General features: G+C 59.7%; 1 protein-coding gene across 1 annotated transcript in view; it reads right to left on the reverse strand.

Annotated features, from left to right (window-relative positions):
• Positions 1-7,589, reverse strand: part of CACNA1G (calcium voltage-gated channel subunit alpha1 G) — a 107,564-nt gene extending 99,975 nt beyond the window's left edge. The window contains exon 1 of the mRNA XM_042865132.1: positions 7,348-7,589. Coding sequence (XP_042721066.1) covers positions 7,348-7,589 — 242 coding nt within the window. The remainder of the gene's footprint in view (positions 1-7,347) is intronic.
• Between the last annotated feature and the right edge of the window lie 8,085 nt (positions 7,590-15,674).

Below are 15,674 nucleotides of genomic sequence, written 5' to 3' on the forward strand. Positions count from 1 at the left end.
GGACGCAGCACACAGCAACACGAGCACCGGGTGACCGCTGCCACCACACCGAGGGACACCAGCAGAGCCCACAGCGGGGGGACGCAGACCCCGAGATGGCACCAGCAGGAAGGTTCCCATGCTGCCCAGCAAGAGCACCCCTCCCATCACACAGCGTGGCCCTGGAAGATGGCTTGGGCTCAAAGGTCACCGCGAGAGGAATTTCACAGCACCTTTTTGTGCCTTTGCATTTCTTCTGTACCCAGTCTGCCTTGCTCCCCCTGTTCACTCCTGGGCTCAGCTTTGACTCCCTCTGCTCAGTGCAAGAGCTTTGCTCTGAGACCCCCTCCTCACAGGTGCTCCCCCCTGCTCAGCAGCAAAGCAGCCGCCCTCCACGGGTGCAGCCTGACACTGACATGACCTCGAGATGCAGCTTCAGCACACAGGGTATCGCCTCCCCTCCCTAAAGAGAGGCAGCGGAGCGCTCTGTATGGGATTCACCAAAAGCAGGGGAAGCCCCCAGCGCCTGGCACTGAGCCCTGCCCGCCCCGCTGCCCCCCCAGCGCCGCCCCACCCCCCACCCAGCAGCTCTGCTGCCGCTTCCCTGCGCTGTGCTGTGTGGGTGTATTTGGAAACGAGATCTTTCCAGCTGAACTGCAAAATGAAGCACAGGGATCACAACTCCTCGAATAGATTCATTGCACACACAGTCCCTGGGCTCCATCCTGCCCCTGACGGGGTGCAGAGGCAATGGTAAAAACCCAAGGTGGGAATCGAGGGGCTGGGGAGGCAAAAGGAGGGGATGTGGGGGGGTCACAGCAGCGCTTTTGGAGCATCTTTTTGTGGCAAAGTGGTTGGGGTGGCACAGGCAGCCATTGGGACGCAGACTGGGGACAGGACGGGACTCAGCAGCTCAGGGACATCCCAGCACCGCTCACAAGAGAGGCGACAATGAGCTGCGGCCCCACTGCCACCAAACATTTTCTCCCTGGAAAGGGCTCCAGCAGCAGGGCACCAAGCTGGACCCATTCACAGCACTGAGCGGCCACGGGGTCGCAAACAACCCTGGGATGGACACGAGGCACAGCCCTGTGGGATTCATGCTGCACACTCACAGCGAAAAGCAATCACATCCCCATGTGCACACAGCCAGGTCCTGGGTAAGAGGAGTTCAGATTTCTGACCCAAAGAGGCAGACCTGAGCCATGACCCCGCTGATTGCAGCCTCACGAGCGTATCCCAAGACATATTTATGTTCCTCTGAAGCCAGATCAGTCAATAGCCACATACAGTAGCAACCACAAGTCAGATATTAATCTAATTCCCCTCCTCCCTGCCTGCCCAAATAAGCATGAACCCAGCGGCACCCGAGGCCCCGTTATCCATCATCCTCATAGGGCGCTCTGCACTCCAGCGAAGGCAGCAGCGCTGCAGCCGGGCTGCACACACGGGACGGATCCCGGGAGCAAACAGCCCGCGCCTACCGGCAGACGCGGGTCCTCGTGCTGTTTGTTAGCAGACAATGCCGAAGTAGAGGGTGCTTAAAGTGCAGCCTCGCCCAGGGCTTAGCAAAGGGAATGTCTCCTTCCTGCAGCTCCGGGGTGAAAAGGAGCCCCCAGGAGCTAAAAATGAGCCTTACTCCCAGTTAACATCTCTGTTTGCATAGCGTGGCTGTCAGCTCAACACAAAATCAATGTTTTGGCACCGAGTCGGGCGTGGGGGCGAGCCCTGCCCCGCAGGAGGGAGCTTCATCCTCACGAGAGGTTAACGATCATGTTCTAATTGAATTAACAAATCATTAATGAATCCTGTACAGCGTCCGGGCGCTGCTTTGGACTGCTGCAGCCACTGACGCTCCAGGAGCAGCAGAGGCAGTTGGTACCACACACACAGAGAACCGACCTGACCCAATTTGGCCCCAGATCCTGCAAACTGATGGGCACGAAGCCCCCTCCCAGCCCTGGGCACACTGGGGGCATCCCAAGGTGGGTTGGGAGGATTTGCCAGGGGAAATCTCTTGGAAGAGACCCAAATGACAGATAGATAGGATGCTTTGCTACAGGAACCCTGCAAGTGTGAGGCTAGAGCCTGGATTACAGCCAATAAATCCCCTTTTCTTCATGAGCTCATCTTTGCCCAGCTCCCAGCTCTCTGCCATCACCCGCTCCAGGGGCTTCAAGCACCGCGGATGGGCTTTCCCTGCTCCCAGTGCATACCCCAATGGAGCAGGGCACGAGTGACAAGCACAGCCCCAGGAGCAGCACTTCCATCCAACAGGACGTGTGCTGAGGGCTCAGCCCCTGCCCAAACCCAAACAGCAGAGCCAAGCCACAGCCCATTGCCATCCATGTGTGGAGGGCCAGTCCTGACACCTCTGTGCCCTTCACACACATCTGAGCACCTGATGGAGCTGGAGAATCCCTGCTCATTGCAGGGGAGTGGGACCAGGCGGCCTTTCAGGGTCCCTTCCAGCTCAGACAACGCTGTGGTTCGACGCGCACAGCCTCAGCACGGGGCCACAGCGCAGCTCCCAGCACTGCACAAACCATCGCACTGCAAAAAGCAAGGAGCCAGCTCAGAACTTTCTCCCAGCAAATATCTCGCCTGAAAAATGTGCTTTTTTCCATCCGCTTGAAGCCTCTTCGCTCAGGCTTTGGTAGGAAGCAGATGTGAAAGCATCCCAAAGCACGCTCAATTGTTACTCACTCGGTTATATAAAACCATGAGAATTTCCTCCTCTTTTTTTTTTCCCCTTAGCGCCAGGCCGGGTTCCTGGCTGTGAGGCCGCAGCTCGGTGCAGCCAGCCCAGGTTGGGGGAAACCTCCGCGTGCATCACCAGGCAAAGGGAAAATTTCACATCCAGGTTGCTGAGCGGAAAGCCAAGGCGCACCGCAGCCACCGCCAGGGGAGGAAAAGCCACGGCCTGGCCTCGTAACGAGCCCAGAAACACTCAGCCCTCCTAATTATGTGGAAATTTAACCCACAGGGAGGCTTCCCAGCCCTCCAACCCAGCCACAGCATGACTGCCCCAAACCCCGTGCATGGGACAGAGAGGTGAGGGCTCTGCAGGGGAAAGCGATGGCACAGCCTGAGAGAAAAAGCCACTGGGGAGGCTGCGGGGAGAAGTTTTCTCTCCCTCCCAGCAAAACAGCAGATATGAAAAGGGTGAGCTAAAAGAGACCTGGGCTGGAGAACCCCAGGAGATCCCAAACCTGATTTTCTCTGTGAGGAAAAAAAGAGCGAAGCGGCGTTTAAAACAAAAATAATAGGCAAGTATTTTTCAGCACGGTGCCAAAACATCTGCAGGGGAGCGGGGGGAGAAGAAAGCAGAGCAATTTCTACGCGTCACAAAACCCCGGGCGTTTGCAGAGCGGCCCCAACACCCCGCGCCACCAAGCAGGGCAGGGCGCAGCGCCCGACGGCTCCGCGACGTCCCCGGCACGGGCAGCGGGGGGTGCCGGGCGCTCAGCCCCGCAGCGCTCAGCAGCGGCCCCGGGAGCCGCCCGCCCTGCGCAGCCCCACTGGCGGCGGCCCGGAGGAGCCCTGGGCTCTCCTCACTTTGCGGGTTTCCCCCTGGGGGAGCGGAGCCGTGCCGCGGGCAGCCGGGACCCCGCGCCGGATGACATAACAGCATGGGCTCGGCCCTTTGTCTGCGCGCCGAGAGAGAGGGAGGGAAAGAAAGGAAAAAAGAAAGAGAACTTCTGGAAGTCATTACGGTTCCTCCGCTCCAGTCTCCTTTTGGCAGACGGCCCCCCCAGCCCTCCCCCAGCCAGGCTCGAAATGCCAGCCTATGATTTTTAAATGAGAAAAAGCTGCGCTCTACTCCAGCGCTTGGATAAACTCCTACACAAACTTCCAGATGTGACACAACCGCCTGGAAGGGGGAATTCGACGACGGATCTTCTGTAAAAACGCACGTGGAGAGAGCGGAGCGGCGGCACCGGATGGATCCGGAGATCCCCGTTGGGATGCGCGCGTTCCCCGGGTTGGGATCGGAGCTCGCGGCGCCGCTCCGGGGCGGCAATGAGAGGAGCTCGGCGGGGAGCGCTGCCCGCTCGGCGGGGATGAGGCCCGGTGCTATTTGTCCCCTGGGAGCGGGGAATAAAAGGGAAAATAATCATAATAATAAAACCCACGTTCGGCCTGCCCTTGCTAGAAGGCGACGGGTCCTGCTTTTCCCTGAGATCCCCACCCAGCACAGCTCGACCCGTCCCAGCCCCTTTCACTCCCGAAGCCTGGGGGGACGCGAGACCACAACCCCGACCCCGCAGGAGCCGCGGGTTGGGGGCTTCCGTGCTGCCCACCCCGAGCAGAGGCTGCTCAGCAGCGTCCCGGTGCCTGTGGGGGTCGGCAGGACTGGGCTGAGCGCGGGCTCAGGTGGAGCAGAGCAATTCCGACCCCTCTGTGGGTTTCTCTGACCCAACGAAACATCTCTTTCTGTTTGAACCTCTCAAAAACAAAGCACTCCAGTTCATTAAATCCAGAAGCGAAGCGCTGCACAAACGCGCTGAACTTCAAAGACCGCTGCTTGTGCTCCCGCCTCAGCACACCCAGATCCACACGGCCCTTATCTCCGCTCCACAGCTGAGCCCTCAGAGCTCCCGCGCAGCCCAGGCACATCCCCACGCCGCCGGGCACACAGACATCCCATGCCGGGCAGCGGCACCCGCCTCGCCTCCTCCATCCTCGCTCTCCAATCGGGGCACAGCCCCCAGGAAACAGCCTCGCCTCTGCCCACAGCAGCAGGCTGGCACAGACCCTGCTGTGGCCTTTCGTCCTCCCCTCCCCAGCAGTGCTTTCATGTCATAAGAGAAACCCCAGTAATTGGTTTCCCCCACGCCCCCATAGGCTCCGTTTCTCCCCAGCACCCCTGCCTGCCCCCGGTGCCCGCAGTGCAGAGCAGCGACCACTCAGCACATCCACCCCATCCCCTTCCCTGGGGCCAGGCTGTCAGCCCAAGACCACAATGGGGCGAATGGGGAGAGATTGTGAGTTTTGAGGTTAAAAACTTGAGGTTTGGTGCTCTGGAAGGTTCAATGCCTGGATCAGAGCAAACTTGACAATCACTTTCTTGCCCTATGGGAGCTCAGCACAGGTCCCCCCCATCAGCCAGGGAGAAGCAACTGCCCAGGCAGAAGATGCTCCACATTGAACCAGGGTGGAAAAGTCCAACACACAGCCCATCAGTCACAGCCCTGTCCCTACTGGGGACAGAAGCAGCATCCCACCGGCTCCCCGTGCATGGGGATGTGGAAAGCCCCGGGACAGGCCAGCCCTGGGGACATGGGGGCAGTGGGACAGGCAGCAGCTCCGGCATCCCTCCCCACATCCATCAGCTGGATTAGCACACAGCAAACTGCACCATGGCTGTGCCAAGCCAGCAACCCACACGGCCACACCATCCATCCATCCATCACCTGGCTGAGGGGCAGCAGGGGACATCGGGAAGGGCGAGCATGAGAGCCCTCAGCTCACCCAAAGACAGGTGAGAGCAGAATGAGAGCCCACAGGCAGCCAACGAGAGCCCCTCGTCAGCTGTCAGCCCCCACGGGCCAGCAGGGATTGTGCAGCCACGTGACCCCAGCGCTGCTGCTCCTCTCCAGAGCAGCTGGTGGCAACAAAGACCTCCCAGTGACATGAGTGGATGTTTTTAGCACTGAGGCACGATTCCTAGAAGATGACAGTGCGAGAAGAGCCGCTTTTCTGACCCAGCATAATAAGAACTATGAAAAGAAAAACCTAAAAAAAAAAAAAAATACATAAGCAAGCAAAGGACTTGGAATGCAGAGAGCTGAAGTGATGGGCAGGACTCTGTTCTGCCTAATTGCACCTCAACCACGCAGCAAGGGATGGGATGCGGGCACCCCCTGCCCAGAGCCCCCTCCCTCCTCGCACGGAGCCTGCGGTCCCCTGGGGCACACAGCAGGATCCAGCCCCGACCGCAGGGAGGAGGGGAGGGGCTGCAGCAAAACCAACCAAAAGCACGCAGGTGTGAACACCTGCTTCCAAACAGCACCATTAGGAGGGGAGGGAGAAAAGGGAGAGTTTCAAAGCAGATTTCAGTCAGTTGTCATAAACGCTGTTAGTCAGAGGAGGCGAGAAGGCACAGCCCTGCAGCCGGCCGGCGCTATCTCTTCCCAGAGAAGAACGCCTCGCAGAGTTCCCAGATTTCCTGAGGTGCTGAAATCAACTCAGCTCTCAATTGCTTCGCAGGTACAAAAGAGATCTGGGCGAAACTGCAGGGAGCGTTTAGGACTGGGAAGAGAATCTTGTTTTTCCCCTCCTGGGGACATTCTGGGAAGGAGGCAGCCCTCCCAGCAGACACTTTACTGCTGCAGCCCAAGTGCAGCACTGTCACAACTCCAGCAGCCCCTCACTACTGGTCCCGAGCTCAGCCCCACAGACCTGCCAACAGTCCCCATGAGCACAAGACTTACACTGGGGCCCTCTGTGCCATATAACACATCCTCCCTCTGCCCAGGCCTCTCCTGCTCCACATGTGGGGTTTCTGCCCATCCACACGGCCCCACTAAGTTCCCATCCAGCAGGCGAAGGTGGCTCCCGTGCACCATCCCTGCCAGAAGCCGCTTTATCTCAGTTTGCTTTTTGTCTCTGCAGATAATAAACGCAGCCGGAGTTCGGGGATGGCAAAACGCTCGCGCTGCTACAAACCGTGTGCCAGCTGCAACTCAGCTCCGAGGGCTGCTTTACAGGCACTGAGACCGCGGCAAGAAGTGGTTTTTCTATTGTCTTTTTTTTTCCCCCCCTTCCCGTTTCTGAAAGCTTGAAGTTGGCTACAGCAGCTCAGACACAGCCTGCGCAGAGCAAAACAGAGCTGGAAGGAGACTGGATGCCTTTGTGGGGCTACAGCAAGCAGCAGCCCCGGCCCCCATGTAGCCGGGGGTACCCTGACTGCCTGCCCTGCCCGACCCCTCAACTCTGCGAGCACAGACTGGGCTGGGGGGGGGGACCGTGAACCCCGCCCGGAGGGATGTGAATTATTTAGGGATCCCAAAGCCAAGCAGCAAACCAACCCCCTGAACAGCCCCCTCCCCCCCACCAGTAGATTCCTTAAAACCCTCAGAGAGAGCCCGAAACGGGTAAGAAACGGGGTCAGGGAGGAAGGAGGGTCCTGCAAGGAAGGACGCTGCGGTCAGGACCCCTCGGGGGGTGGATGAGGAGGGGGGAAAAGCTGCAGCCCGGCTTCCCGTGCCCGGGGGTCGCGCCGGGCGGGGAGCCCCGACCCTGGCAAACTTCGCGGCCGGACAGCGCGGTAGGGCCCCCCCGGAAGAGCAGCCCCTTCCCCAGCCGCTCAGGGGACCCCGGGGAGCCGCGCTCTTACCTCGCCGCCGCACCTGCAAAGGATACGGATTACAGACCAGGCGGAGGCACCAGCTCCGCGGCCGGCTCTCTTGGCTCAGGTAGAAGAAGACGACGGGGGCCAACGCCGGGTAAGGCAGCGCCTCCGCCTCCGAATCGCCGCTGCCGACCTCCCGCTCCCCCGGCCCCGGGCAGCTCCCGGCCCCGGACAGGTCGTTAAGGCGGATGAAAGTCTTGGCTCTTCCCGGCTCCGGCTCCTCGTCGGCCGTTCGCGGTCCATCCTCGTCCATCCTCCGGCGGGCGGCCCCGGGAGGGGCCGGGGCAACGCGGGGAGAGCCGGGGGGGCGTCTAGAGGGGCGCGGCCATAGCGGGGCCGGGGGGCTGGGGGCTGCGCCGGGGCGGCTTCAGCGGCGGGGCTGCATGACCGGGAGAGCCGCTGTCTCACCCCCCGCCGGGCCCGGGGCCGGGCCGCCCCCCTCGGCCTGCCCTGCCGGCTGCGGGCTCCGTAGCTCCTCCTCGCCGTGCCTCCGGGGGGCCCGAGCCGGGCGGGCGGCGGAGAGGCGGCCCCCCACCGCTCCCGGTGCTGCCCCCGAGCCTCGGGGCGGGCCGCCTTAGGGGCTGCGCCTGCCCCCTCCGCGCCCCACCATCTGCCCGGGCCGGGGCTGCTGCCGCCGGAGGATGCTCCCGCGGGCGGCCGCGCCGAGCCGTGCGCTCCGCACAGCTGGATCCCTCACTCCAACTTCAAGTCCCGGCTCCTCCTCCTCCCGCGGCCAATAGGAGCTCACCCCCGGCCCCTCCACGCGTTCCCATTGGTCGCCGCGCGCGTCCGTCAGGGCGGCACAGCTGGACGGGCAGCTCGCTCCCTCGGCGCGGCTGGACGGGGCGCACCGCACCGGTTTGGGGGAGGGGTCGGGAGGTGACGCTCCCCTGGGACGGGGTCGGGAGTGCGGAGCACCGGAGGAGAGGGAGGCGTCCCGCGCGGCGTTAGACGGAGGCAGAGCCCGGCGGGACTCACTGCAGCTCCGGGAGAGGGGAAGGCGGTAAGCGGCGGGGGGAGGATGCGGGGCACCGGGAAATCGCATCGCCGCCCCTCCTCGCTCCGAGAGGGCAGAGGAGGTGGCAGCAGCCGAGGACGGCAGAAGCCGCTCTGAGGAGCGTGCAGCCCCGGTACCTCCGGAGGTTTCCCCGCCCTCCTTCGGCCGCAGCTCTGAGCCCTGCCTTGGCACCCCTGCCCCGCTGCAGGGCCCAGGGCCTCCTTCCGTTTTCCCCGCTCCGCATCCCGCACCGTCCCCGAACACACACAGCGCCACCGGGATGGGCTCGGGGAGGGGGGGTTCACCGCCGTGTCCCCGCTCGTCCCAATCTCCGGCACATTCCCATGACCCCCACCCGGCCCGACCAGGGAGCCCCGTGCTGGGGCAGCGACGCTCCGACGGGCACCGCCCCGACCGCAGAGCGGGGGGAGCCGCACCTCGGGAGCGGCGGAGCTCCCCCAGACCCCCGCACCGAGGACGCGCCCGGAGCTCCCTCTGCCGGTGCGATGGGAGCCGGCCCCGACGGCGGGCACCGCGCCGCGAGCATCCATCCCGCGGGGGGTTTGCGCCAATCGCTCCGAATGACTGCAGCTCCCCAGGCTGTGCCAGGGCTCTCCGTGCTTAAGGCATCCCGAATCTTTAAAAACAGCGTTTTTCACCCCTTTTCCTTTAGTGCTCAATGTCACTTTCCTCCACATCGCATCGACACGAGCACCCCCCGCCAGCAGCTCCATCCAGCCCCACACCGCCTGCAATGGGAGCAGGGGGACAGCGCTCACCTCACCCCAAATGCCCCTCTGGTCCTGGTCCCGCTGGCCCAGCAGCACACTCGATCTTGGATTCACAGCCCATGCTGTCCAGCCCAGACAAATGACATGTTTGTTGGCACAGCATCAGGGCCAGCCAGAATTATGCTGCAGAATCGTGAGATGATATCCAGGGAGGGGGAGGGGGTGCGAACCCTGCAGCCCTGTGCACCATCAGGGCGGCCCCCTGCAAGCCCAGGGCAAACGGGCACAACAGGCCCATGTGTCACCGAGGCACAGACAGCAAAGGGAGAGGCTCCATTGATTCCCCATGTTTCTGAGGAGGGGATGGGATGGCGCTGCCCCTGCAGAGCACAGCCTGCTGCCATACACGCAGCGCTCACATTCGCATGGCAAGGTGCACCTCAGATCAAACAGCCCAGCTACCCGTGTCCAGCCCAGCACAGCTGCTTCTGATCCTATTCTCTTTGTACCCCAGTAACATACAGATGGCCTTTGTGTCATTCTGTTTATTTAAATGGATTGGGAGCAAACATTTTTTTAAAAGCTGAGGCTTTGAGCATGTAAGTGGGTTACCAGATTATACGCCGTCTCCATTTTAATTACACTTGGCTCATTTTGTTTATTGCATACATTTTCAAGAATTACGCTCGCCGTGAGAATTGGAAGCACTTTGCTTTAGGAGATACCTGCCCTATAAAGGGACCCAACATCACACACAAGAGACCACGCGCACCTTCCTGTCTCAAAGAGCACTCTCCTTCCAGCGAGGGTGGAAAAAGAAGAAAGGCTCTGCAGAGCCACGTATCCTCTCCTTTTGAAAGGCAACATCTGAGCATCAGGAGGATGAAGGCGGCAGCAGCACAGCAGGGTTTGGGCAGCTGCGTGCTACAGCAGGCAAAAGGGCAGCAGCGCTCACTGCCATCCCCACAGCCCCCCTTCTGTAGAGCAACTCCTACAAACAGAAGCCACCGACAAAGCCATTGCCCACAGTGAGGACAAGGTCCTGCCCCATCCCTGAGCATCACCTGGGCACCATTCACACCCTGCCAGTGTGAACCAGGAGAGGAGAGGGCAAGGGGAGGGCGCGTGGCTGCAGCCCGGCCAGGAGCATGGAAAGCAGCAGAAGTGACCCCGGCAAGCAGAGGTGCACACTGAGGGACTTAGGATGCAAATGAGAAGAAATTTCAGTACAGCCTAAGAAACTATTGAGGTCACATTCCCCTCGCACACACAGCCCTGGCCTCCTAATTATACCAAAGATAGCACAGGGGAGAGCGATGGGGTGAGGTGGGGACGGGCAGCGGCCGCCTTAGGGCTGTGCTGTCATACCGGCTGTGCTGACAGCAGATCTGGGGGACGTGGTTAGTGGGCCTGGTGGGGACAGTTGGGGTTGGTCCAGGTGACCTTGGAGGTCTTTTCCAGCCTTATGCTGGAAGTGCCATGTCCCCAGATCCTCCAGCAGACCGCCCACAGGGGCAGGGGGTGTGCACCATCACAAGGAGGGGAGGAGGCCACAGCCCCCAGCCCAGTCCTTCCTCTGCCACTCCGTGACCATTCTGGAGGAACCCACCACATTTCGCAGGTGCTTCTAGGAAAAGCATGTGAGCAATGCTCCACGTCAGTGGGGAGCTTCAGAGGAGCAGCCTCACCACGGGATCCGCAGTCAGCCATACAGGAGCTGCGTGGAGCTGGAATGGGAACAGCCGACATCTGCAACTGCTTTAGCAGGAGGCGGATTGAAGACAGCCCCAACAGAGAGGCTCCAGCCCTGCGAGGACGCGACGCCGTTTGTGAGGCTGCTGACAGAGAGCTGCAGTAGCTGCGGGTGATTTTAATAAGAGGGGATAATATTTCTATCGGTTCTGGGAGCGGTGGATTGAACCCATACCAGCATCCAGCTCAGGTCTGTATCACGCTGAGACACAAAGCTCCTCTCACACCTCAGAACAGTGAAAGCACTCATCTCTCCCCCAGGTCAGCTCCCACCAAGAGCCCCGCATTCCCCACCCCGCACTGCACCCCAAACCCCAAGGCTGGGAACCACCCTGGAAGGGCTGCGAGAAGCAACTACTCAATGAGAGTATAGGAGGCTACAGGCAGGGCTCCGTCTTTTCTTTTCTTCTAATGAATATTTTTATTATCTCTCCTGATCTTTATTAAAAGAGGAGCCAGGCAAGTAGTTGGAGGGAAAATATACTACAGCACAGAGCAGCACTGCTGCGCAGAGGGACTGAGTGCGACCATCGCCGTCCTGTTGATGCACGGAGCAGAATTAATAATTCTGGCTGGGGAGCAATTAGTTTGGGCTGATGAGCTGCACTTTCCCATGTGATCAATGGTTGCACCTCCACTTTTTGCTACGCCATCAATCCGTGCCCAAGCTGTGCCCAAGGGCCGGGTGCTGGAAGTGCTGCGTCTGCAGCACGGAGCCGCTGGGCACGGCTGGGCCCGGCACGGAGGGGGCTGTGAGCTGCAGGAACAGCTGGGGCAGCGGGTCTCAGTGTGACTGATGGGGAAAGCAGCTTCCGTGGCTGCCCCCCTCCCTCATCCTTTAGAAGTCCCGCTTTCCTTAGCGCCTGCCATTACTTTAGAAGGAAGGGAATCATTCTTTAAAGGCTTCATTGGGCAGGGTGTACGTTAGCAGCAAGATCCCATATCTGACCCTCAGAAGGAGCAAGAGGACACCAGCCCACGGAGACGGGCCTCTGTGTGGGACTGTGGGTTCGTCCCCCCTGGAGTGCAGCCCCACACCCAGGCCCTCGGCCCCAAAGCCCAAACATGGCACAGAGACACAAAACGCAAACGGGTTCATTGCAAAAAGAGTGGCAGGGCGTACCAGAGTTTTTTCTGCTGCTTCACCATCTTTTCTTCCAGACACTCACACCAGCATTGCACTGGACATTGGCCCTATACAATTTCTGCAGCACCTGCAGCCAACACACAGCAGCAGCAGCTGCAGCTCTCCAGCCAAGAGCACACGGCCCAGATTTTCCCCACTTTCCTCTGAAGTGCTGGTACAAAACACAGCTTTCAAGGAAGAGACAGCCTTCAGAAAGAGGAAAAAAAAAAATCCCAGCTGAAATGCAGCCTTCTGCTGCTGCCTGCCTGAGACAGCCCCACCTGATGTGGGCTCTCTGGGCTCGTGGGCTGTGCAGAGAGCTGGCCCAGCATCTCACGGCACCACACCGTGCTGAGCCCCATGTGCAGCAGCCTCCAGCCCCATATCTCAGTGCTGCTCTGCAGACCCCCACTTTACAGGGCTGGATTTTGGGCAAACAACCTCTGCTGGCCACATGCACACAGCTGCAGTGCTGCAATCCCAAACGGATGCCCCAGTGGGACATAGCAGGGGTTTGGGGCCACGGCACACCTCCAAGCCTCCCCAAAACCTGCCCCAAGCCTTCCAAAAATCTGCATCTCTTGCTTTTTCCTCCCTGGATCTGTCAGCCCTCACTCCCCACAGCCCCCCCCCTGCATAGCTCTATGCTTTCATCTGGCTCCCATGCAGCACGTGTGCCAGGAGCGAGCAGCACGCCAGCAACACTTCTATCAGTGCTCCCACTGTAATTGAATCTTCAAATCTTGTCTGACAGGAACAGACAAGAGGGAAATGAGACGCTCGTCGGCCGTCCCCCAGCACGGTGCAGCACTGGGATGCCCACAGACATTGGTCCCAGCAGTGCTGGAAGCGCTTCCAGATTCCCCAAACACAACAAGGCACCGAAGTTGATCAGGGCAATCCTAGAGAGGAGGGGTGCAGAGCTGGGCTGGGAGAGAACGCAAGGCTGCTACAACAGGGGGGGCTGCAGGGCTCAGATCTGAGCTCCAGGTTGCAAAGCCCTCACTCAGCACATGAAAGAGGACCCGTGCAAATTGCATGAGCCACCCTGCAGCCCTCCTGAGCAGCTCCAGAAGGGCAGTGTTCGACTCTCCACCCCAACAGCACGCAGCAGGCAGAAGCACTCAGTGGCATTCCCACCTGCGCATCCCAAACACAGCAGTTACAGGAGGCTCCCCCACCCCTAGGAGAAGCATCGCCCCAAACTCCTACCTGCACAGCCAGAGGATGCCTTCACCCAATGCTGAACAACTCAGGGGGGCGGCAGCAGGAGCAGAACTGCAGCACTGTGCGACACCACCTGGAGAGCACTAATGGGGGACTGGTGGTGGTTTTGGGGGTGGGGGCCTGCAGGTGAACCTCATTATGCCCCACCTCATCCTACCGTGCTGTGTGGGATAGAGGTGATGAGGTCCCACCCCTGTCACGGCTCCAGGGTCTGGGGGCACTGCGTCCACCGCAGCCCTTTCCTCGTGCTGAAGTCACGGCTTCCCCCGCTGGTTGGGGTGCAAATGATCCAAACGGTTTTGAAACAAAAGAATATTAAATGGACATGGACGTGTCCCTGTTCTGCAGCCGCTCAGCACCTGGGCCGTCCCCACCGGTGCTGCCAGTGACGGCGGGGCTCACAAAGGGGCCCCTCCTGTGCCAGTTTTCTTCCCAAAGCCCTCGCCACCGGTGTCTGCATCACAGCAACAGCCCTTGATGTGGAAGATATTTTTTTATTGTTTCCCTTCTTTTTTTTTTTTTTTTTTTTTTTCTTTTCTTTCTAAGATCTCTGCTGGGAAATCTTTGTAATTAATGACCCTTTAAAGTGAAATATAATTAAGAATAATGTGGAGCACGCCGCAGCAGCTCTCGATGCCGGGGGAAGCGGGCGACCGAGCGGCTCCGGGCGCAACGGCACTGCCGTCACCGGGCACCGATGGGGCCGCGGTTCACCGAACGACACATCGGCGGGGATCCGGGGCTCCTTGTGGCTTTGCTTTCCCGCAGGTGCTGCGGGAGGCGGCCCCGCTGATGCGCTGGGGAGCCTCGGGAGGAGAAGCGCTGCTCCCTTGCAGGCGGCCGCCTTCGTGCCGAGCCTCCGCCAAACCCGAGCGCCCCTTTGCAGGAGCCCGAGCGCCGCAGAGGCGTGAAAATGAGGGATGGCTCATTTAAATTTAATGCTGATGAGGAGATCTTCCTTCTCCTTCCAGCAGAGAGCAGATGTTCCCGTTCCACGTAGGCACTGCCCCAGCGCGAGCTGGGTGCTGATGTCACTGCTCCTAGGTGGTTCGTTGTCATGCTACAGACAAACCTGACATTTTCCTTTTTAAAGGTACTTTGGGATGGATTCCGGGTTCCTGGCACCGAAAACATCCCGGCGGAGCTGTCATGGGGATGCTGTCCTTACAGCTCCGAATTAAACGGCACTTTGCATTTTCAGCAGCGCAGGCAGCAGATCGAGCCCAGCCCGGGCAGGAGGGCAGGAACGGCAGGGCAGAAGCACGGGAGAGCTCAGCCGGGGCTGATGGCACCGCACGGCCTCGGTGGTGCTGCGGGGGGAGGCGATTTATTTCATTCTTTCCATATCTGGCTTCTATCTGTCATTAATGTTATATTGCATAAGTGGAGATAAATCTGAATGGAGTTAATACCCACGGAGCATGATGCCGAATATTCATGTGCTGGCAACCAGAACGAGGAGAATGTGAATCTTTATTACCAGTGGAGTTGTTAAATATTTATATTTTCTGTTTGAGACGCACTGTGACACGTGAAACTCAATTACAATATAACTAAAACCCATCCTAAATTATAGATAAATGGCAGCAAACAAAGGGAAGAAGTCTGAAGTTCAATGTGCACAGCCCTGGGGGAAGAAACAATCAGACAGACAGACAGACAGACAGGTCTTTGCTCACAGCCCAGCTCCAGGAGCTGCTCCTGTCTGCTGTCCCTCACCAGTACCAGCCTGCATGCAGGAATGGCCTCGTTTTGCCAACAGATGAACTATGTGCCACTTAGTGAAGAAAACAGCAATATGGGAGAAAATTACAGAAAGGCGGAGGACTTTAAATTAAACGTGAATTACCTCCCTCTAATCCCACTCCTAATGCTGCTCCCTGCTGCTGCCGTGCCTTCGCACCGTCCTCCCCAGCAGCGCTGCCCATCACAGCAGGATGCTGCCCAGCACTTCAGTCCTGGTCTACTCTTTCTAAGCAAGGTTTTGCTCTGCCATCCCTGCCATCCCCTGAGGGGCCTGAAAATAGCTTTGTCCCCTTCTTTCTGCCTTTAGTTTCCATTCATTCACCAAAACGCTGATGCCTTTTCTTGCCCATTTTCCTCCCAGAGAGGAACAGCAGCTCACGTGGGCCCGCAGCCCTGCGCACACACACACACATCCCCGGGCTGGTGCCCAGCACAGGGCCACGAGCAGCACCTGCACTGAGCACTGCGCAGCCCCCCGCGGTGATGGCACCCGCACCCCCCCCCCACAGACATCCCTGCCACCGTAAGCAGTGCTCAGGTGCTGCCCAGGGCCCTGGGATTCATCTGGGATGTGGGGGACGTTTTTAACGGGCTGCTATAAATATTGATGGGCTGTCAGCCATGAAAAAGGACCCATCTCCCATTCTCCCATCGCGTTGCTGTGTCAGAGGGGAGCGGGGGGTCAGGGGCCACTGGCAGCACAGAGCTCTGCATCTCCTCCTCTCCCAGTGCCACGGCCCTGAAGCCGCCGCAATGGGA

The sequence above is a fragment of the Lagopus leucura genome, unplaced genomic scaffold, assembly GCF_019238085.1.
Source record: "Lagopus leucura isolate 7727_CA_CO unplaced genomic scaffold, USGS_WTPT01 Super-Scaffold_797, whole genome shotgun sequence".
Classification (NCBI taxonomy): domain Eukaryota; kingdom Metazoa; phylum Chordata; class Aves; order Galliformes; family Phasianidae; genus Lagopus; species Lagopus leucura.